The sequence below is a fragment of the Pocillopora verrucosa genome, chromosome 4 (assembly GCF_036669915.1).
Source record: "Pocillopora verrucosa isolate sample1 chromosome 4, ASM3666991v2, whole genome shotgun sequence".
NCBI classification, from domain to species: Eukaryota; Metazoa; Cnidaria; class Anthozoa; order Scleractinia; family Pocilloporidae; genus Pocillopora; species Pocillopora verrucosa.
Window position 1 is genome coordinate 29176310 of NC_089315.1, and position 24187 is coordinate 29200496.

Below are 24187 nucleotides of genomic sequence, written 5' to 3' on the forward strand. Positions count from 1 at the left end.
GTAGGCTTCTGTTTATTTTTTTTTTTCAATATCTTGGTCATCCTTAATAATTTGAGCCATCAACCCCAAACCCCCCTCCCCCACTTTTCTTCTCCCCAAACAAGAACTACTATGGTTTTCTCTCCGAATGGAGACTAGAAAAATCTGAACGGGTTGTAGGAGGTGTTTAGCTTCTTCTAGGTTTTTGTAAGTCTTCTCTCAGAACTCTGAAAAGTCTTAAGTAACAGGAACCTGTCTTGGTGCAAATTTTTAGAGGCTTGCTCTTTGACAAGATCTTCCAAGCATTATATTTTTTCATTAAATCTTCTATATCATATTTTATCCCTCAAACTAAAACCCCAACATAAAAATATAGCCAGTGTACCACTACTGAAAATTGAAAGCCTATATTATTTGCCGTTTTGATTATCGTAGGCTCTTAAACCAAAGAAATTTCAACTTCTGGCATCTGGAAAAAAAACTTGTTCTTGGTATTTCCTCTTGGTTTTTAGGAAGCATTGCATCTGTAAGCCATAAAAACTGAATGCCCCCAGGGGGCTTATTGAAGCGTCTGCGATAAAAACGTGACTTGCAATTAACTTCCTGTCGTCATTTCCGTTGTATTATCAGTGCCAGAATATAGGGAAGAGGCTTTTTCATCCTAAATTCTGATTGTTTTTATAAGTTATTGGCGAAGGTATTTCCTTGTGTCATTAAAAACCAAATTATCAATATTTAATGAAAAGACTACGTCTGCATGCCTCTGCATCCACGTATACAAAACCACTCGCTGAACGAGAGGAACTTCATTTTGTGCTCACAAGCCATGACATCTGTCAATCAAGACAGATTATAGGGAGTGTTCCGCTTGTGCGGTTCTTCTGTAATTTGAAACTTCTGTTTTGCGAGAATTAAAGGTTAATGAAGCAGCTGTGACTGTTGCCAAGCATGTCTTTCTGTTGACTGTTAATTCGAGCGGAGAGAGATTGTTTAGAAGAAAATGAGTAAACAAGTCGGAAATATGTGCAGAAAGCAAATTTAAATCGAAGCCATTTTGCTTAGTGTTTTGGGCTGTTTAGGGAACTCGTGATCCGTTAAACAATGATGGTAACTTCAAGGCGACCTCGCTACAACGAAACACGGCAATTTATGCAAGAAGTTCGCCATCCCAAGAAGTCTCATGGCTGTACGGAATTTCGCGAGATTACTCTGAAGGACCCAGTCGTAGATCCCGAGTGGATATTTCACCATCCACGCTTTAGAGCCGAAAAAGTCACACATAGCATGAAAGTCACTCCTAGCGACGGACTGATGGGCAGTAAGAAGATTTATAGACGCGTTCCTAGCGCGTGTGGAGAGGTACGTTCCAAACTTCTCTGTGAACGAAGGGAGGGAGAGGGAAACAAAACGTCTCGACACTTTTGCGAATTACTAGGCCCCAATCTGTGTAAGGAATGCTGGAAGCTTGTGCAAAGAATGGAAGCTTTTAAAGAACATCGCGACAGTTTTCATAGCGAACTGAAAAGATCTGAAAAATTTAAGGACCCTTTTAGCCAAGTGATATCCTCGCATGATCGCAAACTCGAAGAAAATGACAGCGAAGAAGAGCTTTTCGATGAGACAGAGGACGAGGAATTTATTTCAACGACGATTTCCTCAAGAAAACGAAGCACGATAACTTCTCCAAACGACAGTGGCTATTCAAGCCGAATGAGTTATATTCTAAGCCTCAGTAGGACCCCCTCAGGCGACGTATGTCCTCGCGTGACTTCACGTTCCCGTTGTACACGCGGAGGGGCAAGGGTCCAAGACGACAAAAGGGAAATTTCTCCAAAAAACACCGAGGTGTTTACGACTCCTATTTGGAAAAACGCCTACTTAGCTAAACTTAGCGAAAGAGAACCATTCAGAGAAATTTTGACGAACACGCTTCACTTTCCCAGAAAGGTGAGACACGCTTGGCGACATTTACCGGTCGAGCCAGTCCTTATGGATTTGAAATTTATTAATTTTACCATATACGACGGCAGAAGACTCAACGGAAAAGAGGATACCGAAACTTCAAAGTAATTAAATCACAACAGTAAACCAAAGAAATTGTACAGGGAAATTTACAGAGAAATTGCATTATTATTGTTAGTATTTTTAGTATTATTATTATTATTATCATTATTATTGTTGTTGTTGTTGTTGTAAGACGACAGGGAGAACCGAAAAACAGCCAGCATAAATGGAACTGTAATATATGCTTGAGGAAAATCTAGATATATAAATGGAAACAAAATTAACTAAGAAGTACAAATGAAATGTGACTAACCTCAGCTTATGTTATATTTTTGATTGAGTATGTTCAGAGTTCTCCGCTGAATGTTGTACATTGTTATGTATACGTGAAGTGAGATGCGCTCGCCCGAGGTTGTTGATAAGTTGTTCATTTTGTTACTTTCAGGTTAAACTGTTTTGCTTTCGGGTTTTGTGCCACTCTTTTTTAGCTACACTGGGAAAGGCCTAGGAGCCACAAATAATCACTTTCTATAGTTTTCTCTCTTTGTTCTGTTCTCATTTTTCGACTTTCATTTCCCCCAAAATAGTTTTTTTTTTTTTTTTTGTTAGCAACCTTATCTCATTCTTTTTTCTGTTTGATCCGTGGTCCCCAAATCCTAGTTTTAATCATTTTACGCAGTCGGGTCCCTCCTTTTAGATGAGCACACGAGATAAATGGAAAAGACCTATTCATCCATAGGGACTCCAAAGTGGGGTAGAAGATTTGGAACACAAAGTAGAGAATTAAAACTTATAGTCAAAAACAAAACTGTCTAAGGTCTGTTACTTTTATTTGTACATGTGTACATACGCAATCCTTCATTATTAATTCAGTTATAAAAATATTCACATAGGATCGATGCATTCAGCGATATTCGGTATATATTAAAATAATAATAATAATAATGATGATAACGGTTAAAAACACTACAAAGTGCTTTGAACAAAATTAATTAACTTGGATATATGAACGAGTAAATTCCCATCTAAAATGTAAACGAATCTAATTACTATCATCGCGGTTACGAAGGTTGATCTCTTGGGTAATTCTTCTAAAGTACTACGTTAAACAATAAAAGATAAATGAAAACACACCGAATTCATAATATTTGAAACAGCACTCCGATGAGCGCAGAAAAATTAGTAAATTGACGCCACTGCTAAATATTTTGCGCAATAAAAAAACGCTGACCAACTTAGAATACTCTACGTAGCAATACTATTATAGTGATAATCGTAAAGATAATAACACGCATTCAAACTCCTAGGAGCTAATAGCAGAATGAGTCCAGAGTAACCCTGTTTAAGTAAATTAAGTTTATTTTTTAAATGTACACCCTTCTCCAAATACATTGTGCGTAGTTCCGATGAAAAAGCTCGAAAGATACACTGTCGAGGGTGTTATTACTGCTCATTTAAATTGACCAAAAAGCGTAAAAATGAATGAAAAAAGAGTTTACGATAGAAATGCCATAGAAAACTGCGGTGGATCAGCATTTGCTAAGAGGGGAGAGCAACAAAGATTTTTTCTTGGTTTTAAAACTGGTATAACAGCAGTAACACCCTCGACGTAGTAACTAGAAATTATTTTACAGCAAAGTGATGTCTTTTTCGCTCCAAAATTATGGTAACAACAGTATAGTTTCACGAATAGAATTTAGGTATAACCAGCTTATGTCCAGGCGAGGAAAATATTATAACCGCAAGTCAAGTATTTACAGTGGGTGCATGTATTCCTTAAAGATAGCCGTTAGGTCTCTGAAGGAGCCCTATTTAAAGATACGACAGGGCAAATGATTTACAATTAAGTTTAAACATTAAAATTATAGTATATTCAGTAAGAGGAATTCTCCTCAACATTTCATATCAAAGTACAAAAAAGTCAAAATATGACAAACATTTTTCCGATTTATTTGAAATCATATTCCAGGTTTATGTAATTCACTCGCAGAAAAAAATAATCTGAACCAGATATCACAATCCAACGTTTTGTCTCAAAACACTCAAACTTGTTTGTTCTTGCTGCTTATTCGCAAGACAACGATAAAAATGCCACATTGTACGTAAAATTTAACCCAATTCTCGTTTAGGGGTGAATTTGCGGAACAAGTTAACATTTCAAAAGAACTAAGGGTACGGAGAAGATAAATATACAATGCGCCACATTTCGGCGAAAAATAATAAATTGAAAAGTAACTGAATTTTAGAATAATACTTGTCTTGCGTGCAGTATTATAAACTGATGATATTGAGAGGCTAATAGGACTCACGATTTCCCATTCTAATTACACTGACTTAAAAAGAAGTAGACGAGTGTTAACGGTCCTAATCATTGTAGAATATGTAGCTTAACAACTCAATAAGGGGGTAGGGTAAAATGACTACCCACGTCTAGTGACGCCAAGCGGACGTGGTCACTTGAAATACTCTTTTTCTACTCACTACTTACTAACACGCATTAAACACACACAGCAGCTCCTTGCTACCATGTTATGGCTTTTATGATTTCATTAAGATGTAGCTTCTGCCAATTGAATTTGGCATGATGTAAATAAGACATGGTCAAGCTTTCACACCATTTACATGTCTTACGCCGACGCATGTTTTACCACGCGTAACTCAAGTTGCAGTCGCACTGTAATTTAATTTTTATAAAAGTCAGTTTAAAACCGCTCTAAATCCTACACTAATGTCTGCATATTTTAAGAGTAGAAACACCATACTTAAGTTAGTAGTCTTCGTTACTTCTCGGCGAGTCCGGTCGATTTTGCCGAGCAAACAAAACCCCTTGATAGACCACGCCATTGAGCTCTACGGACACCAGCAATGAGTTGTCGCTCACTTGATCCAGAAGAGTAAGCGGTAAGTGCCTCGGCTCGCGACCGCGTGATGATCGTTCGGGATCAGGGAACTGGAACTGGCCGCCTTGTGACATACCTGAACAAAGAAAAGAGAAATTTTAGGTCGCACAAGTTTTGCCCGATTTAGTAGTCTACCACTTCTTGTCACTTTTACGCTACACTATGCCAGGTATGTTCCGGTCTCTTCAAAAAAATATACACAACGTACAATGTTCTGAATATGAATGGAAAAGAACATTCATAACCACAAGGCTGAGCCTAAAATTTGAATAATTACGATGTGCAATACCCTCTTCTGCCTTGAGGACGGCAAAAGCTCTGGGTTATTTCAAAACTTACACTTAAGTATAAGAAGAACAGGAGTGGAAAATGAAATCCAGACGGTAAAAAAGGATTTAGTACCTTTGGGTTGAGTTTGTATTTTAATGTGTGTCCAGGGAAGCTGAGTCGGAGTCGGTTTATTGCTTCGTTCATTAACAGCAGCAAATTTCTTGACTGGTGAACCGCATGGCGATGCATCGGATGGTGACGAGGAAACCCCTCGTGACGTTACCTCCGTCACGCTTGACGAACGCTTAGGACTGTATTGAACAACGCCCGGAGAGTGAAGCATAGCAACGCCATTGTTACCATGGACTGATGGAGGTACATGCACCTTTAGAGGAAGAAGATTTTCATATTTCAGGACGGCACCTTTTATGTACAATTTTTCGAACAAGCTTTGGTTAAATTAAACAAAACAAAAGGTAAAAAATTCCCTTTCAAGACTCAACTCTAAATACTAACGTAAGTTTGTTTTACAAGCACCACAACATGGTTCCTTTTGTAACTTTCACTGTGGAAATATGTTAGGAGACTATTGCTTATCATTAGATGGCGTGAAGTTCATTCATGTGTCTGTTCCAATCACAAATACAAACATTACCTACAATTTTTTTACATGCACACCTCGAAATAATCAACAACTGTTTATAAAAGCTAACAGAATTATTTTCAGTTATTATCATTCTTATGTTTTTCACCAGAAATCAAGTCTGCCCTTATGTTATTGGTTATAAACCATAAACTGAATTTGAACGGATAACTCACGTCATGGTTGGAAGCTGAAGGGCCTGGACTAGACCTGTGAGGAAGTCCTGGAGAGGTGTTGCTAGGCGTGAAGGCAGGTGGTGTTGTTGTAGGGCTTGGACTATTGTATGGATGTGAGCCGTCTGATGGTACGGCTTGTGACAGAAACGAGCCAAATGATCTTCGGCTATCACGACGGTTTCCGTCAATCGCTGCTTGAAGTTCGGCTGGTGAGGATAGCTTCTTCTTCGAGCATTCATATGGATATAGATATTTCATGTATCTATAATAAAAAGTCTTAATTAATAAATAATATTCAGTAGTTGCATCCAAGACTCTATCAAAATTTCTCCAAGAGGAGAGAGAGAGTAAAATGCAAAAACTTTAAAATAATATCATATGTACCGGTTTATGTAGATAACACTTTTTCAATGATTCAAAATAACATAAATAAAAAAAAAAAGGTAATATTTGAGGAACTTTACTCACTGTGTTCGAAGCGTAAAAGCTGCACTCGTAACTGATGCTGGCAGACTAAGTCCTTTGATAATCTCACGCCAGATTTTCTTGTTTATAACCTAAAAAGAAGAATAAGCAACACCGAATTCGACGATGAATCATAGACCACCACATAGAAAACACGAAAGCCTTAAGTATTAAATACTGAAACGAAAATTTCCAGCATCACTTACTTCGACAAGCCCTCCCTTTTCCACGACAAGTTTGAACAGTTTGAATAAATCTAATGTTTGTTTAGCCATTATAGGAACTCTGTTTACTGGAGTACCTATTTAAAAAACAAAAGCGTGTCAATTGAATCAAAAGAATATTACCCTGTTACAAGTAAAAGGTTACCTACTGAAAAAAAAAAAACAAAAGCGTGTCAATTGAATCAAAAGAATATTACCCTGTTACAAGTAAAAGGTTACCTACTGAATGCTTTTCGCCGGTAACCACAAAAAAGCGGGAAATTTGCGAAACTACGTGACTTCACAGCGAGGAATTAACCAATCATAGGGTTCGAATCCAGACGCAGGCGACAAAAAGAGGCAGTAAAATTTGCTGTATAATCTCACTATTTAGAAAAGAATGCATTCTCTTCGTGTGGATCTGACTGAATGGATCTTTTTTTTTTTTAAGCCATTAAGTAGCAGTGTTAAAGAAGAAAAAAACATTCAAACATTTTGTGATCTTTTTACGTGACTCCGGGCTGTAACAAGATAGCAAGGTAGGTTGACATCTTCATCATTTAATGCTTAGTAACAAAATCCTGCTCCCCTGAGTGATACTTTTAAGTTCACTAATTCAAAAATAAGTTTGTGGATAGATCAAATTTTTAAGTAGTCGGTAGTTCGTTGGTTAGAAATGCCTCCCTCTTAATACAAAATTGTGAGCATTTAATAAGCTCGCGTAAACTTCTAGAGAGATAAAATAAATCTTAAAAGTTAAGGAAGAATTCCTGCAACTATTTACAAACCAAAAAAAATGGATGAGTTTCCTAGCATCGTCTGACCACTAGGTAGGACGTTTCAGACTATCTTACCTCTTTTCTGCATAAACGTAAACAAATCGTCCAAAAATTCTTTCCTTTCTGGCTCAGTTCCCAACTCGTACAGCTTAAAAATAGAAAAAAACAAAACAAAGCGAACGATAAGATAAATGAATAAAGGGGGTAAGTTTCTAACGAAATTGTGGCGCTGCGTCGATGAGGGAGTATAACAAGATGATTTGGTTTTAGCGTTCCAAACGTCAACTTAGAAACTCTTTATGGTGGCCACTTTACATCGTCAAGTCGGTTGATTAAACGAAACCAACGATGTGATAAGCTAAGCCAGAACATTTCGTTATCCATGAGTCGGTCAGAAGTATGCCACAAGTATAATAATTTAACAATCTTCATGATATAACAAAAGTATTATGCACTTACGACTGGCACTTTTATTTTCAAATCTAAAGTATATAGGAAAACTTGATTGGTACTGACACTACATGTTTGCCAACATTAAGATTTCTACCCTGCTTTGCATTTGTTTTATGATTTTCCCTAATAAGATACATGCTATGTTGATTGTAAGATCTTGGTATAACCTAAGTTTTGTATCACGTTTTACAGCTCTAAATTGGGCAAAAATAAACTTCGGCAAATTTGTTGGCATTCCTTAATTCTAGAACAGTATATGACAAGGATTCCATGGTATATAAGTCTTACATACAACAGGTGATACAGGTGCTCAGATTTATAAGACTATATCTAAATTTTTAAACTGTATTCCGAGAATTACTTTGTCTAATTTTGCTCACCAAAGACAAAAAATTAAATCAAAACAGCCCTTATTCCTAACTTTGTGCCATCTTTATTTTTGTCAATTGGAAAATTTATTCTTCTTGTTTTTTTTTTGTTTCTTACAATGAAGAGAAAACAACCACAACTTATTAAATATTACAAAGCTTCATTTCTCATACCTAGCATACATGATACTGACCCCAGCATTTTTGAATTTTGATATCAAATCATTAAATATAATAACAAGAAGGTATTGCTTAGATACTGTGACATACAGTTGTCATATCAGGAATGTTTATAGCAATCACGATAAGTACAGATAGATGACAACAAGAGTGGGCCATCAGATACTGTTGCAAAATAGAAAATCTCTACAGACTTTATGTTAGATAAAGCATTGTCCTTTTAACTTTCAGGTCACAGCAGGAGCTCAGGGTAGAAAAAATACATCAGCTTTGAAAGAGGTCTGTTCCAATTAAGCTAACAGGTGATATTTGGTTACTGATAAGCACTTCACATCAAAAATGTGGCTTGTCTTGCCTATATTGAATGCTTACAGCATTAAGCATGGGAAATCAGAACAGTTGCATTTATCTTCATTTTGAAGGGCAATGTTATTCAAGGTTCCTTATCATTTATTTGGTAATGAGCTGACAATCTCATATTCAAAAATGGTAAAATGAGGAATATAGAGTTACATCCATATCCATATCTGAGGCATATCACCTTTAAAAGTGCATCTAACTTATGATACAGATAAAGAGATAAAAATATCTCTTGAGTACATAGAAAACATCTAACTTCCACACGCAATGTAGGTTTCTGGTATGATCTCTGTTCAAGTATTCTGTCCAATTTTAAGCCCCATTTTTTAATAACTTCACACAGTGTCACACTATACTAAAAAGACAAAGGTCCTATGTTTATATTTAGCTCTAGTGACTGGCTGAATTTAATCCTTTACTTTAGCAGACAATAAGCCCTGAGTTTCACTTTTCAACTCTGCTTTTTTTGTAATATTCTGATATTTACCCCACCAGCAACTGTTTTATATAATGTCATATTTCATCTGAATGATTATCTATCACTATTTGAGTGAAGTGCCAACAAACCAGCCAGAGTAGCCATAATGCAAGTGTATTTGCATCACATTTTCAAAATAAGAGTGTTCCTTTTGAAAAAATTTACTAGAAATATATCAAACAATGGTTATGTTCCAAATGGAGATGTCAGTAACCCTTGTCAAGTTTGTTAAGAGTTATAATGTGCTTGGCGCCAGCATTTTTTTTTTTTTTGGTGTTCTGGTGCACTCAATTGGAATATGATGTTCCATACCTAAATTGGAATTCTCAGACAATCAAATTGGATTTTTTTCAAGTGGTAGTAATCCTTAATTAACTTGCTCAAGTGCTTACACTGATTTGATCTGTTTTACGGAATTTTACCAGCAGCAAAAAATAATGATTTGCACTCAAATTTGTACAATGTTTTCTTTTCAATTGACTAAAACTACAGATCTTCTCTAGGGGCTCAAAACTTGACCAATCACTTTCAATCAATCATGGTCAGCCAGCAATCATTTTCATAAGAAAAACTTCAATGTCATCTTTTGTTGATAAATTCTTGGAATTACAAAACTGTTAACCACAGTCATGTCAAAAATGAAAAATTCCAAATATTTTTTTTTTATTTCATCAATGCAAGAAACTTTTCAACTGAGTTGCTCAATGAGCCTAGTATGTGACAGTCTAAAGAAATTCTTACTAACTAATGAAATGCTCCAAAGTTAAAACTTTATCAAAATAAAATTAACGAAATAAGCTGTTAAATGCTATCTTTTGGTTGGCCAGCATAATTATCAAGCTGGAAATACACATGGCCCTAGACAAACCAAAAAGGCAGGAACTTAAGTCCTTGAAACTGATTTAAGTCTGAAGCAAGTTTTTGGACAAAAAATTAAAACAAACAAATAATTAATATATTTCACTGATGTTTGTGCTATTCAGGCTTGCAGATTATGTTTCCTATGCAGAAGATTAATTTCATTGTGTATGATCAAGTGTCAAATGGTGACACTGATATGTGCATCTTTAAAAAAAAGTGTGCACTAAGCTCGGCAACTTTTCAGTTTCCTTTTTTCATTGCAATTTAAGTTTACTGACATTGTGTATTGTTGTGCCCCTCTACTGACTGCCTTTCACAAGGGCTATCAAGTGAATAAGTGACTTGCACTATGGTGCCTTCTGGCTGAAAATCTACAAAAACATTCCATTCAAGTATATTAATGCTACAAATGTACTTCCAGTCAGTCCTATACCTGTATGAGAAAAAGACAAGCTTTATCTTTATAATCAGTCACACCATTGAGCACGCTAATGGGCCTTGATAGACACAGACAGGTGTGATCAGAATTAATGGTCAGTTGCACACAGACATCAACTTGCATCATATAGCTAATCAGCAGATTAGTGGTAAAATAAGCTTTACAAATTCATTTAACAAAATTAAAACTTCCCAAAAATGCTGAAAGTCCAATACAATAATGACATTAGTGGACACAGAATACATTTTTTCCCTGACTTAATCTGGCCTTTTAATTTCTTTGCCATACTAGTCTATATCTGTATTGTGACCTTTTGACTGTTGTAAATCACTCCAAGCAAGATTATTATCAGTTTCACCACAGACTCAGCGGAAAACTACTCTTAAGTACTTTGAAGTAGGTTGTAAATTCAACAAGTCACAAGCGGCTCTTTTGAAATTGTAGCCAAGAAGCTGTGCTGATATTTGTAACTATGCTACCTATCAGGATATGTGAGTGTGCTCATAACTTAGTGCTAATTTGAACTATTTGGCTAGCTGTCAACAATAACAACCACAAAGATCAACTTAGGAGAATCAAACCATAAAAAAATTAAAGGAACACTTAATATAAAACTATCAGGGAATGAACATTCTTTTACTTCTTTAAGTTCCAATCTTATTCAGTGGAATCAAAGCAGATGTGAACTGTACACATATTTGCAAACTGATATTGACAACTCACTTTACAAAGAAGTTAGGAACACCCTTATACACTTGTCTTGATGTTTGAAAGTTGGCCGATCTGAAGGACTGTATCAATGGTGCTAGGCTGAGCTAGAACTTAGAGGGATCCTAAAATTTATTCATGAAGATGTGATTTCCCTTATCATTCTCATTTGCTGTACGCTCTTGTATTACTAAGTTGATAACTTTGTAAAGAAAATGCTCATCTCTATTCCGTAAAACCAACCTTGAAAAATTATAACAAACAAGGTATTTCACAAATAACTGCAGCCAAATGAACCGATTAAAATGAAAAAAGAATTTAATATGCAGAAAGCAGAGCCATGCCGGCAACAATACTTAAATCAGATTCTTCCGGTTCTTTGCATTCTCAACATGATCAATATTGATTTACTACCTGAGCTTATTATAAAATCATTCACTCCTTCTTTCAGATTACAAGCAGTTCATTCAAATGTACTTGAACTGACTACTCATTATTTAACATACAACTAATATATGCATTTGTGTTACAAAAACATATCACCTTTCTACACTCTCTCAAAAACTAATTTTTACGGGAATTTTGCATTTTTGAACTTGGATGAAAAGGCATGTTTAACCTAAGCACCACTTAGTTTGTTTTCATCACTAACAAGTTGGACTGCAAAAGCAATATTGCAGCCATCTGATCATAACAAAACTAAATCATAATGTCTCCTTACTGCTTCAACCATACTTCTTATCTTACCCAATGGTAATGTTCACAACTGTTTTTTATCAACTTTGCACAAGTGCTGGAATTAAGAGTTTTTTAAGGGTTTTTTTTTCACAGATATCATTCTGTAAAGGTTCTTCATCTAAAAACCAAGAATTTTTGAAGTCTTCAATAAATTAACTATGCAAGATCAATGAAACATACACAAATCATAGCTCTCGAAAATGTAGTTTGATTAAGGTAACATGTGTTCCTTGCATAATATCTAAATATCCGGTGACTTGGTTAATGAAGCTTTGATAAATGGTGCAAAAATTGGTAACAAGTAAACCCAAAAAAGCAACTCATTTTAAGAAATCACGAAACACATACAGCAGTTAAATTCAATTGTGTGATACGCTAGAGATGATACATTGCACTTAACAGTTCTGGGGATCAACGCTAACAAAAGTTTCCCATAGAAATAATGTTTCTGCCTAAAAACTGTTTTTGAGAGGGATTCAAAGATGTAACTGTACGTTTTTGAAGTGAAATCAAGAACTGCTTAAAGATTAATCACCAGAAATGGTGGGACTCCATTTTTTTTCTTGCCAGCTATAAAATAATGTAACGGCGTTGGGCTATTGGAAGCACAGCAACAATAAGCTATAGCCTCTATTTGAAAGATATGCCTGTTGATTTTATCAAAGAAGAACCACAAAGAATATGTTAGAAATACTTAAGAAGATTAAAAGCTTTATTAAAGATGACTTGAAGATTATGTTGAAATAAAAGTAATGCATTCATGAACACAAGCACCTCAAATTTCACTGGATAGATGTCAAATTGCAATCAATGAACACAGAAAAACAGCAGGCATATTACCTCCAGGAAAGTTGTTACTCTCCATGTAGTATTGAGAGTTTTAATTACAGTGTCAAATTGAAGCTGGGGCTTGTTTGTACATGAAAAGAAACAGGATGTTGTATCTGACAATAATTTACAATATCTATTAAAATGAAGGTAAATATCCTTGCCTATTCAGTAAGCCCACATTTAATAACTGCCAGTATTTTTTCCGCCAAGACAGCTATGACTTATCCATCTGCTATAGATTTCTCATGTCAAATAGACTTCGTAAAGGTTATAGATGATTTCTAAAGTGGTGACAGACCACACAATATCCAAAGTTTGGTGGCCAATCAGTATTTGCCAAAAAATACAGCGAGACTAAAAATGACAAGCTGTATGAGTGACAGGTGGCAGGTCAACCTGCCACCTAAAAAGAGCTGTAATCCAACTTCCCAATTGCCAAGGACCTATATTAACTCTGGCTTATTATTAAATATTAATTGAAGGCAGTATTGTTGTGTAGCTTACATGTATCTTTGTAGGCTACAGATAATAACAAGTTAGAGCATAATCAAAGGTAAAAGTCAAGGAAAAAGGTATTCACCTCTCAGGGACAAGTAACTAAGAGCATATCTACTATTTAATAAAACCGAATTCAATATTCCCCTGGCTTCAATTTCTCATGACAAACACAATATTTCATTTCGCCCAGGTGATAAGCCAGGTATGCAAATTTGTATCATAGGTTAATTAAAACTACACATTCTATGACCCACTAATTCAATAAAGCCGATATTCGCGCGTCAAACTCCCAAATCACCGTTTTATCAAGGCCAGTATCATAACTTCTACACACCCTTATAATCCTACATTTCATTTAAGTCTTGTTATTATGTTGTTCGAGAATACGGCAAAGATCGCGCCTGGAGCGGCCGCCGAAGCTACAGAATTAAAGACGCTCGTTGTCAATATGTCACAAAGAAACAAAATAGTGGTGTCAAACACGCCGGCAAAATATGCACCGCTACCCATACCTCACTTTCTATTAAAGAACGATTTAGAAAGAGAGATTAGCGTCCGTCGACAAAGACGCTAAATATCTAGGGTTAAATGGTGCTCGCGGAGACATTGAACGCTGGAATTCACTTGAATATAACATGGGAATGAATAAATCGATTAAAGCCGCGAAAGCTGGATTTGTTTGGAACAATAATTATTAATATTCGCTTGAGATGTGTCAATTTTTTACGAAGCAAAGTTGATTAATGACGGTCCTCAAGATGTAAAACCAAAAAATGTTTGCGGCTTAGATTTCTGCTCGAGAACATCAAACAGTTAAGGGGGTTAAGGTGAAACATGCAGCACTTACTTGCTTGAACTGTTCCTCAAAGGTCCATTCGTGAGTAGGAATTCTGTCTACCCCGCTGACAGTGTTGTTGATGTAAGTTTCCACCGGGGAAGGGGGCTGTTGATTCTGCACGCGAGCTCCTTGTTGATATGATGCGGCTTCGCGCCCACTAGAGACACTATCAGAGTCCGTATCGTAATGTTCTCTCGATTTAAACCTCTCCTCTTCATAGCTTTCCTCCTCTGTTTCCTCCACTTCCATTGACCGTTGAATATCATCAAGTTCCGCCATCCGGCTTTCCACGGAACCGCTCGACAACGACGAGCGATGATGCTTGAAAGTGTGCGGCGACGATGATTCCCGCTTGATGTCACGGTCCGTCCGCAGTCCATCTCGATCGGCGGAGGACTGCAAAAGCATTTTACAACTTTACAAACACAGGAAGAGATGAATGAAAGAAACGCGACCTCAGGCTACGAGATCATAAACACTTTCCATTTTAATTAATCAATAGATTAGCTATCAAATGAAAATGCAAATCAGGGGACGACAAAACACGGACTTACAACGCTACGCTGCTGTTGTGGTTCAGTTGACCCCTTTTCCATGGCTCCAACGTTCCGCTCTACAGAAGTTTAATTTTAATAATCACGGGGGTTTCATAAAAAGCCTATTTCCTGGAAGTGATCCGTATTGGCCGACAAAATTTGCGAAGACATAACTCGACCAGTTGGAGTTCAAACATCGAATGACACATCTTTGATGGGGCATTCCATTGAAATCAACAATTATGACATGCGCAATGTCCGCCAAGCAGATTCGATTTCTCACTGTAATTAATTATCACCAATTAAGTTAGACCACGTGACCATAAACTCGGCGCGCCAGTGGAATTAATCATTGTATTTATTAATGTTTTTTGGAGATTACAATTAATTCTTTCCCGAACTAATAAAGGATCGTCTTTCAATCAACCATCGTCGAGCATTTCTATTTGTTATGCATTCAAAAATTGTCAACAAACGAAATTGAAAAGGTTTGTCTCCCCTGGATCTCGGTTTATTTTGTCCTAAAATCGAAAAATTGTTGTTGTTCTTTCCGTATTATTAATTTTCAGCTTCTCAGCCTTTATAAAATAAAAAAATTAATCATCTTTGTTTTTGCGATATGGGTGGCTCTACGAATACGCACTCGTCTCTATTCGAACATCGCCACCGATCCACTGATCACAAATTTCAAAATAAAATCGAAACTTAATTTTTTTCTTTCGTTGAAATTTACGAAGTTCGATTAATTCAAAAAGCGTAACTGTGTTTTCTTTTTCTGTCCTCAAATAAGAATAGAATTATTGAAAGCAGCTGCGAATTATAAATGCAAGAGCTTGGCGATAATTAATCAAGTAATATCTCTCTATCCTTATCTTTGACTGTTTTCGCGCGCTAATAATAATGAAAGCTTCCACCCGTGCGATAAGAAAACTTCTTTCCTATTAATACTTGTTACGCCAGAATGCTCCAATTAGAATACAAAGCTAGGCCTTGTATCTATTTTGGTGAAACGATCTTTTATTTGTCTTGTTTTTTCCTGTCAGATAAACAGCGACAAAATTGTTAATCTCTTGGCTATGAAGATTAGTCAAGCTCTCTTCAATGCTCGAATCTATATACCCTTTAAATATGTCAATATGCTAACAAAAGGTCGTCTTCGAAAGGGATTTGACAAATTGTACGTTACATTGCAATCGGCGAATTTATTGTTACCAGGGAAATGTACATATTAAATGCAACAACTTTGAAAAATAAAAAAAGTATGATATTCTTTTGTAAACATCGGAAGCACTTATGTTTGTCAGCCTGTGACTGATATTAAAAAAGCCACGGGGAAAGGAAATACCAAATATTAGGGTGTATTTTAGCTCAAGTTGTGTCCAATCAAATTAATAACTTTCTATGGCATCCTCTGCGGCCTGAAATCCATATAAGATACATTTCAATTTACGCCGTCAAAACAATTTAGTTTGATGAGCTCCTTACTGACGCAGCTTGGATAAGCAAACTTAATAGCCATGACCAACATTTTCCTAATGATCACAGCTTTTTATTAATCACGACCAGTTTGCCTTAATTCTTAATTTTTTTCTTCATAATATTTGTAACAGTCTCAGAATTAAACCGTGAGAAAATAATTTGACATGAACGCGAGCGCACATTTCTCGTTAGATCTCAGTGGAGGTCATTCAAAATGATAACATATGGACCAGCATTTCTATTCTCTTCAAGTTAAAACTTCCTAGGAAAAATTTTACATCGAAGCCAATTCCATCGGTTGCCTCCATGATCCACCACTGTGTTAGTTCATATCGCACATGACAAAGAGGGATTCCGAGGTATAAAATGGCACAATTTGACATCTCTAATCGCCATACAATACTAACACGGTGTGTGCATTCAATAGTGTTTACATAAGCGGCAGTGGAATAAAATTGCGGCTCTCACTCCCTCGGTCAAACTCACCGTTGAATCCGGGCCTTTACGCACAAGTTTGGAGTGATGCATCCTTCCGCGATAAGTTGACAAAATTCCAATGTAACTCTCGGCCGTTGAAAATTTCGGGCAACTGAAGTCATCTTTAGAGCCGAACATCTCGGTCATAATTTGATGACTAGAAAGAAAGATCAAAATTAATTTGTCAAGCGGTACATGCGCGCGGCTTTATATAGATATAAATTTTTTATATCAGTTCTCGCCGCAAATTAAAAACAGGCCAGGTGTGGCATTATTTACAAAAGGACTGAGAAATATATTTAAATCAAATCGGCCCATTACCTGTTACGCTAGTTTGACTTAGAAAAAGCCGGGCCGGGGAACTTGATCAGTTGTATTGTACTCATCAGTGTGCCAATGGCGAAACGCCATGTGCACAAAGCATGGCCTTTCAAAGGTGTTAAATACATTGATTGTAGCCTGTGGGTTACGGGATAAAATGCCGTATCTTGTCAGTATTGTTATCTATAAAATAATGAATTTATTTTATTCACGGAATGGATGGTTTTATAACTAAATATGTCCCCGTCTTGATGACAAACACGCGCACGAAGCTGAAAACCTCTCGAAAACAGTAGGGGAAAAAAATAAAACGGAACGAAAACGAATAACAGATAGGACATGTTCTTTGCACAAAAGATATGATATTGGCAGGCGTAGATAATCCGATTTCCTCTGGTAAAAATAACATCGTGACGTCATCTGTTTCGCGCGAAAATTAATAAAGCCTATATTCCTTTTAGATTCTCGCCATTTGCTAATGAATTCGTAATAAGTGAACCTGCTTGAAAGAACCATTTAATTCGACAAATGAGAACCAGCGGGTTAATATTCAGATAAATGGAAAATCATAGCCGAGTTATTTGACATGTTCTGCTTGCTAATGGTCTTGAACGCTTGTACAGGATGTCATTTGTCCCCGTTTGAAGAAACTAGAGTCATTGAATGCTTTTAGAGGCAATGGAAAAATTAGCAGATTAGCAATCTGAGCCATCTAAACATTAAGAAACACAACTGGAGTTTAAATAGAAATACCGCGAAACTAAATGCTATCGATAGTACCACCCCGTGATAAAAGACATTTGATTTTTGGTTGGTATCGGCCAGGCTCAACGCAGCTACTGACAGGCGGCGAGTCTTTCACCAGAAGTGCGGAGGAGATCAACACTATAGGGTCAAGCTGATGTAAAACATTTCATTTATACTTACCCGCTGGGCAAAAAATGTATTGAGAGTTTAGACTTCTACACCAGAGCTAAGCTCATGGCTTTTTTAGGATTAATGTCAGTTTACTCTTTCTGTCATGAGTAAAGTTATTAATTAATTGTACTTTTTTCGGCAGCCATGAATAACCTAGTATATAATTAAGCCCTACCTACAGATGCTGTTGCTAACGTCCTTGAAGAACGCGCGCTATACGACTTACGGTGGTATTTACACTGTATTTAAGTTTCTGTTAATGGTTATTTTTTTCTATTACCTGAAATCTAATGGCAAAGTTCTTATCCACGACCGTGTACCGCATAAATCCAAAGCAGCCGAAATCAGAACTGAAACTGGTGCAGGTCTTCTCAAGCGCGCGCGCACAACAGCGGTCAGAGCAGATCGATTGCAAAGTGTGGTATTGAACAAGTGGTCTTTTTATGGCACGTGGGTGTAAGTGAATAGGCAAAATAATCTCTACGGACAGGTTTCCGCGCAAGGCCCGTATGAGTCGCGTTCTTTTCAAAAAGGCACCAGCCGTAATAGATATCTACACCTGTTATGCCATTAGATATCCTGCATTATTAATCAAGATGAAGACAAAATAGCAAAGAAACAAAAAGGCAGTTTTCCAGTCATAATAAGGGTCCTTTTTCACACTCAACTCGGTTTGTTGTATTTTAACATTTTCCTTGATAATACGAACGAGCGATGAAAACATCATTTGCAGACCATCATAAGAGATATCTTGTTCGAGTTTCCCACAAATCAACCTAACAATTTTAACTCTAATACAGTGAATTTTTAGGTTGCATGCACCATAGAAAAATCATTCAAATTTATCAATATAAAACTTCTTTTGTTGTGTGTTATGTCGACAGCAGGTTGATAAGAGCAGCAGTTAAGCCTTAGTACCTCCTGAAAGCTGTTTTGAAAATAGGAGATTAAACTGAAAGAATCTCAAGAATATTTTTTAAATTCTTGACAATCTGCCTGAATATTTTGTCAGCTTACTAACCATGAAAAGCTTGACAACAACATAATGTCTGAAAATGATTGAGTACTGATATAAATTCGGTGCTAATCCTTGATTTCACTTGCACATTATTAATCTTAATTGGTAGAAATTTTCTAAAAGTCTGCTTGAAAAAAAAAACCAGAGAATTTTTTTCTGTAAGGACTAATAATAAAGTGTACAATTATTCTGGAGTCATTGAGGACAGATATTGATATTTTAAAAGCTTAAAACAGGATGACACTTCTCCACGCGCTTTTGCTGGTGGCAAGAGAACAACTCGTGAAATTTCTACGAATTTTAAAGTCTACTGACAAAAACATTTCCGTAGAGGTAATTTTAAGTATCCGCGTGTTATTTGACGTACCCATCGAAAATTTTGGGGAATCGCGCCAAAGTGCGCTTTTTAGCCGCAGAAAACAGTAATACTCAGTTCATTGTTAGGTGAAACTCGGGGAGCAATTAAACAATGATTATAGAATGTGCCCGAGGCAGCTCGGAGCCACTTTATACTTGGCGCTAATAAATATACTAACTCAGCAGGTTCTTTTGTCGGTCAATTTTTCCATAATATCGCTCGAGGGAGACCCTGAAAGCTTTCAGAAACAAATCATTTGTTTAACTGGCATGCTATAGCTATAGCTGACAATCTTGTAATGTTTGGCACCTAAACATCAATTCAGGTCATTGTTATCCAATAAAATTACTTCTGAGGACTAAACCCAAACGGTAGAAGACCCACTTACGACCTCACTGATTCCAGCTATTGTTTCCCTGTTTGGAAACAGCAGCTGCTAAACTCGAAAACTCAATGTGCGTATCACAAGAACTGTTCTTAAACGATTACTTTGGTTGTTCCAACTCGCTACTTGAAATAGCAAACGTAATCATAATGAAAAAAAAGGACTCATGAAATGCTACGAGCACGGGCAAAAAACTACTGTGTACATATCCATATCAATTTCACCTCTCAGAGGTCTCGAGTTCTTGAGGTAACAAGTTGTGAACACGCACCCTCACGGTGACTTAATGGAGCTTGGCTTAAGATAAACAGACACTTTTCAGACGTGAACCACGCTATTGCCTCCCCCTTGCTTTGACCTTAATCCATCAATCAGGAAGTCGTTGTTTCAATACAAAACGCTACAGACGAAAATTGTGCAATAATTAGAACACTGAACTTGCGTTTCCTCACTCAAAAGTATTCTGACGGACTTAATTTATTGAGGAGGTGGTTTTCTCACACAACGAGCGTGGAAAGCCGTGTGAGATATCGTTACATGAAAAGCCATTTCGATACATTTTGTAACAAGATAAGTGGATGTGCCTTGTTAAGTTCACATGTGTGCGCAAAATTATTATTAACCCGTTTACATGCAATTAGCAATTAATTTGGCCGGCTCCTTGCTTTGGTCAACGAAGCTCGCCCAGTATCAGGCAGCTAGTATAAGAGGCGTAAATTGCGGTCAACCGTCTGACTCAGCTGAGGTGCGAGTATCCAGCGTAGATTCGAACATAATTTATAGGCAATTGTAAAGTATTTCATTTTGTTTTAAGACTGCAACCAATGCAAATTGGTCACAACTTATTTACCCAATCCCCTTCTGAACATCAGCATACCGATCTGATATCTCCTTACTAAACCTAGGGCATCTTAACCACCGTAACTTACATCGTGGATACCTACCCCCTTTCTCCTCTTCCCAAGCGGAGCGCGATTTTCTCGTTCTGCATACCTATGCTGATTGGTGACTCAGTTGGTAGTGCGAGCAATAATATCCTCTGAATTTTAGGACCGGAGCTAAAGGTTCCGGCAGCTGTTATTATCAATGTATGCTAAACGAAACAGTTTATCATATCAAACTGCTAAATGGCCGTTCCAATTTCCTCTGGCAATGTTGCTCAATAATATAATCCAATGTTTGGCGAAGTCGACGAAGAATCCGATGCCTGAACTAAAAACTTAAGCGGCATATAAATTTAACATTTGAAAATAACCTTCGCTTTTGATCGGCGTCAAGTCATATTAAATTTGAGAGTCGGATAATCACTAAGGAGCGAGAAATGCTCGTAAAAAATTCGCCTTATGACAATTCAGAGATTCACTCGAACATGCGCACTGTACAGGCGTTCATCCGCGTTCAGTCGAATCAGTGAAATAGCAGTGACTTCGATTGGTAAACTTGAAATAGCCAAAAAAACTCAATTTCAGTACACTTACAGCAAGAACTTTCTGTAAAAGCACGGTTTGTTAAGAATATATATTAAAACGAAACACTCATCATGCAGTCATCCTTAATTGGTAAAGCAATCTATATTAGCATTTCTTTCTTTATCAAAATTAAAGGGTTGTAATTAATTAGTTCTAGTTCGCCTTGAGAATTTTAAATAAAAGACTGAAAATGTTGCTGTTGGTTCTATCTCGTCTTATTGAAAAAATCTTCCCCTTTCTGTCCCGGATAAAGACAAGAAGCAAAGATTCTGGTAAAGCTTAACATTACATTTTATCAGTTCAGTAAGATATATTGAAGAATATTTTGTTTGAACCAATGTTAAAATTCATTGGAATCACGCAATGTTTGTGCAGTTTTGCCACAGGAATTTTCTTTGTGTGCTAAATGGGAAGTTAGAAGAGCAAAACATATAACTAAGGTGAAAGACAATAAATTTTCCCAAATTTCTGGTTCGTGGCTTGGCGGGGAAAAACTCTGGCCATTCGCAAAACGATTTCATGTTACCCATGGTAACAGTTTTCGTAACATTTCATTAAGGTCTTTCAGACGCCAAAAGAGAAAACCGTCTCAACTGATACGTTCTACCAGAATAACGAGGCTGTTTCAATGACCTTTTTTTTTTTAATTATACATACACGCACACAAAAACAAAATTATAACCTAGACACTTTTCTGCAATATCATGTGTCGTTGATATAAAGTCACTTTCAATTTTCAAGGTGTTGTTATGATACCTATAAAACTACAACAAAGAGGCTACGCTGATTGTTTTAACTTGCGCCATTGAAGTGAACGCATATACAGCTACGTATAGCGGGAACGCAGAGAAAAATAAGATAGAATGAAAATCTAAAAGCTCGTTACGGTACATATATATATATATATATATATATATATGTAGAGAGAGAGAGAGAGTGTGTAAAATTTTGACTTTTTGTGTGTGTATATTCTTGTATTTTTGTAATTAATTATTAATCTTTAATCATACCTAATGCTTGACATGTATCGAAACGAATTCACAAATTAAAAAATTAAACCTCGTCGTGAGGCATAAGTGTTTTTGTTTACCCTCCACGTTCTGAGAAATTTTACTCGAATCTAGCATTTTTGTGGTCATGCCGACTAAATGTCTCCCCTCAAGGTAACTACTGACCACAATGAATAAGAAACTTCGTTTGGAACTGATCAAAAACAATCTTTCGTTGAATCCGTATTTAGCGAGTTCGACGCGCACGCAGTTTTAAAATATAAATGTAAATTATTATCCAACTCTCCTAAAAAAAATTGGATGAATTGAATTGAATTTTAAGTCAAAATACTTACCAAACAGATAAAGAGATATCCCCAACTTTAACTCGGCCCCTTATAGTAACTATTGGTTAGGATCTCGAGAGAGCGGAAGAGTCCTGCCGCTAGAAAATTATTCCGACAGGTGATACATCATAAATATCAATCATGACAAAATTCGTGAAAAATTTATTGGGCCCTTCGAGGGGAATGCTGAGGTGCAATTGAACAATGGAAACTTTTCATTTTGGTAATGACTGAGAAAAACTTGTTTGTACACGTCGCATAAGGATGATTTTTTACTCATTGCGCAGCTGGGTATTGTTGATTTGTAATGTGGGTTGACAACAACATTAAATTACATGTAAATACAAATCTTTTTTTTTTTCTTAAAAAACGCCTATTAGACCCAACAACTCTTAAAAAATAAGAAAACTATCGCGGTTTAAAGCGATTGATTGAAAGGAAGGAATATTACACTAAAGTACTTGCCATTTGTAACGGATTCCACTTCTCCATGGCTAGAAATTTAGAGAAATTGGATGATTGTTTTAGAAAAGGCTTGGTAATCGATAGTCATTACTCTAAACTCCTTATTAAAGAGCCCAAAGAGTGCTCATCAGTAAATATCTGTGGGATACTCCTTCAAAAATGAAACTTATAATTCATACGCAAGATTTCAAAGATTCGTGGAGGGGTGCAAGTGTTTTTTGCGTTGTGTGCCATGTGATTTGACCCACACGAATGTGTAAATGCTTTCGTCACCATTTCAATGAGCTCAATAGGATTGTTTTAATAAAATGATAATCACAAAACAAACACTCAACGTGAGATGTATGAAAACCCAAGGGTGTAGTTCTCTTGTGTGTGGACGCAAGTGCAGCTAATTCAGCCAGATCGATGACTTTAGGGTGTTAAAGGTTGCGTGAGGAAACACTGATCTTATGCATGAAGTTTCCATTCTTAAAGCTCCCGGCTACTAAGATGTAGTTGGCATTTTCTAATGAGCAAACTGATGAGTCAAATATACGTTTCAAAGGCTTACTATTACGTACATAGGAAAGACAGAAGCAAGAATCAAAACTCTGTGTGAGGAACCCTGAATTCTTCCTCTCTTTCTGTGTCTACTCTTTTGAGGTACTTCGACAATCTCGCTTAATTCTATCAATGCTAAGGTTGTTTTTCAATTCTTTATCACTGATTAGCATCACTTTTCGACTAGACATCCCCGTTGTCTCGATCAGTTTAATTCAATAACATGCTAATATGAGAACGTATCCTCGATCTCTTGAAAACTAACGCCGCTGGAATATCTGTTATTGCTTCAACTTCTCCACGCATGAAAACAAAGTCAGGTGTTTCACGTTTCAGACAAAGATCAAGCCACTTATAATAGCTAGCACGCTATTGTTCTTGTCAGTTGTACGCTGTAAACCCAATTATTTGTAAAGCAGAAGCCACCGACTTCATTTCTAATTTGGCTAATCCTGCACAGATAACTTGTTCATAATTTTTACTCAGTGATTTCAGAATTCTGGGGAAGGTCAACATGATTACAGGAACTCTTTGAACCCTCTCAAATGCGAGGCTCTATCCCGGCAGTGGAGTAGCACGAGACATTCCGTAACTCTACAGGAACCTTTATCAAATTCCAATCAACTGCAATGAAATAAGGAGGAGAAATCATTCAATGCCTAGGGATGTCTGTACCCTTATCGTATGTTAGATTACTGAGTAATTTTCCCT

At 36.6% G+C, this 24187-nt stretch overlaps 1 protein-coding gene across 5 annotated transcripts; it reads right to left on the minus strand.

The window, feature by feature from the left end:
- Positions 1-2796: 2796 nt before the first annotated feature.
- LOC131779122 (AT-rich interactive domain-containing protein 3C) lies at positions 2797-22575 on the minus strand. Of its 5 annotated transcripts, none has more exons than XM_066164917.1 (9): positions 22478-22575; positions 16673-16820; positions 14181-14567; positions 7495-7567; positions 6644-6738; positions 6441-6529; positions 5973-6234; positions 5286-5538; positions 2797-4959 (listed from the first exon to the last, which is right to left on the minus strand). In XM_066164917.1, exons 2-9 carry the CDS (start codon positions 16808-16810, stop codon positions 4751-4753), a joined length of 1506 nt encoding a protein of 501 aa, XP_066021014.1. In that variant the 5' UTR covers positions 16811-16820; positions 22478-22575; the 3' UTR covers positions 2797-4750. The 5 variants fall into 5 exon arrangements, with proteins under 5 accessions (XP_066021014.1, XP_058951638.1, XP_058951640.1 ...); XM_059095655.2 differs by lacking the exon at positions 22478-22575 and adding an exon at positions 20608-20684; XM_059095657.2 differs by lacking the exon at positions 22478-22575 and adding an exon at positions 18183-18269.
- Between the last annotated feature and the right edge of the window lie 1612 nt (positions 22576-24187).

Coding starts and splice junctions, on each gene's coding strand:
- LOC131779122 (XM_059095655.2), bottom strand. CDS start 20,654: ATGCAGAACGAGAAAATCGCGCTCCGCTTGGGAAGAGGAGAAAGGGG. Junction 16,821..20,607: donor TTGGGAAGAGGAGAAAGGGG/GTAGGTATCCAC, acceptor CTTTCTTTCTAG/TCATCAAATTATGACCGAGA. Junction 6,235..6,440: donor GCTTTTACGCTTCGAACACA/GTGAGTAAAGTT, acceptor TTTTTATTATAG/ATACATGAAATATCTATATC.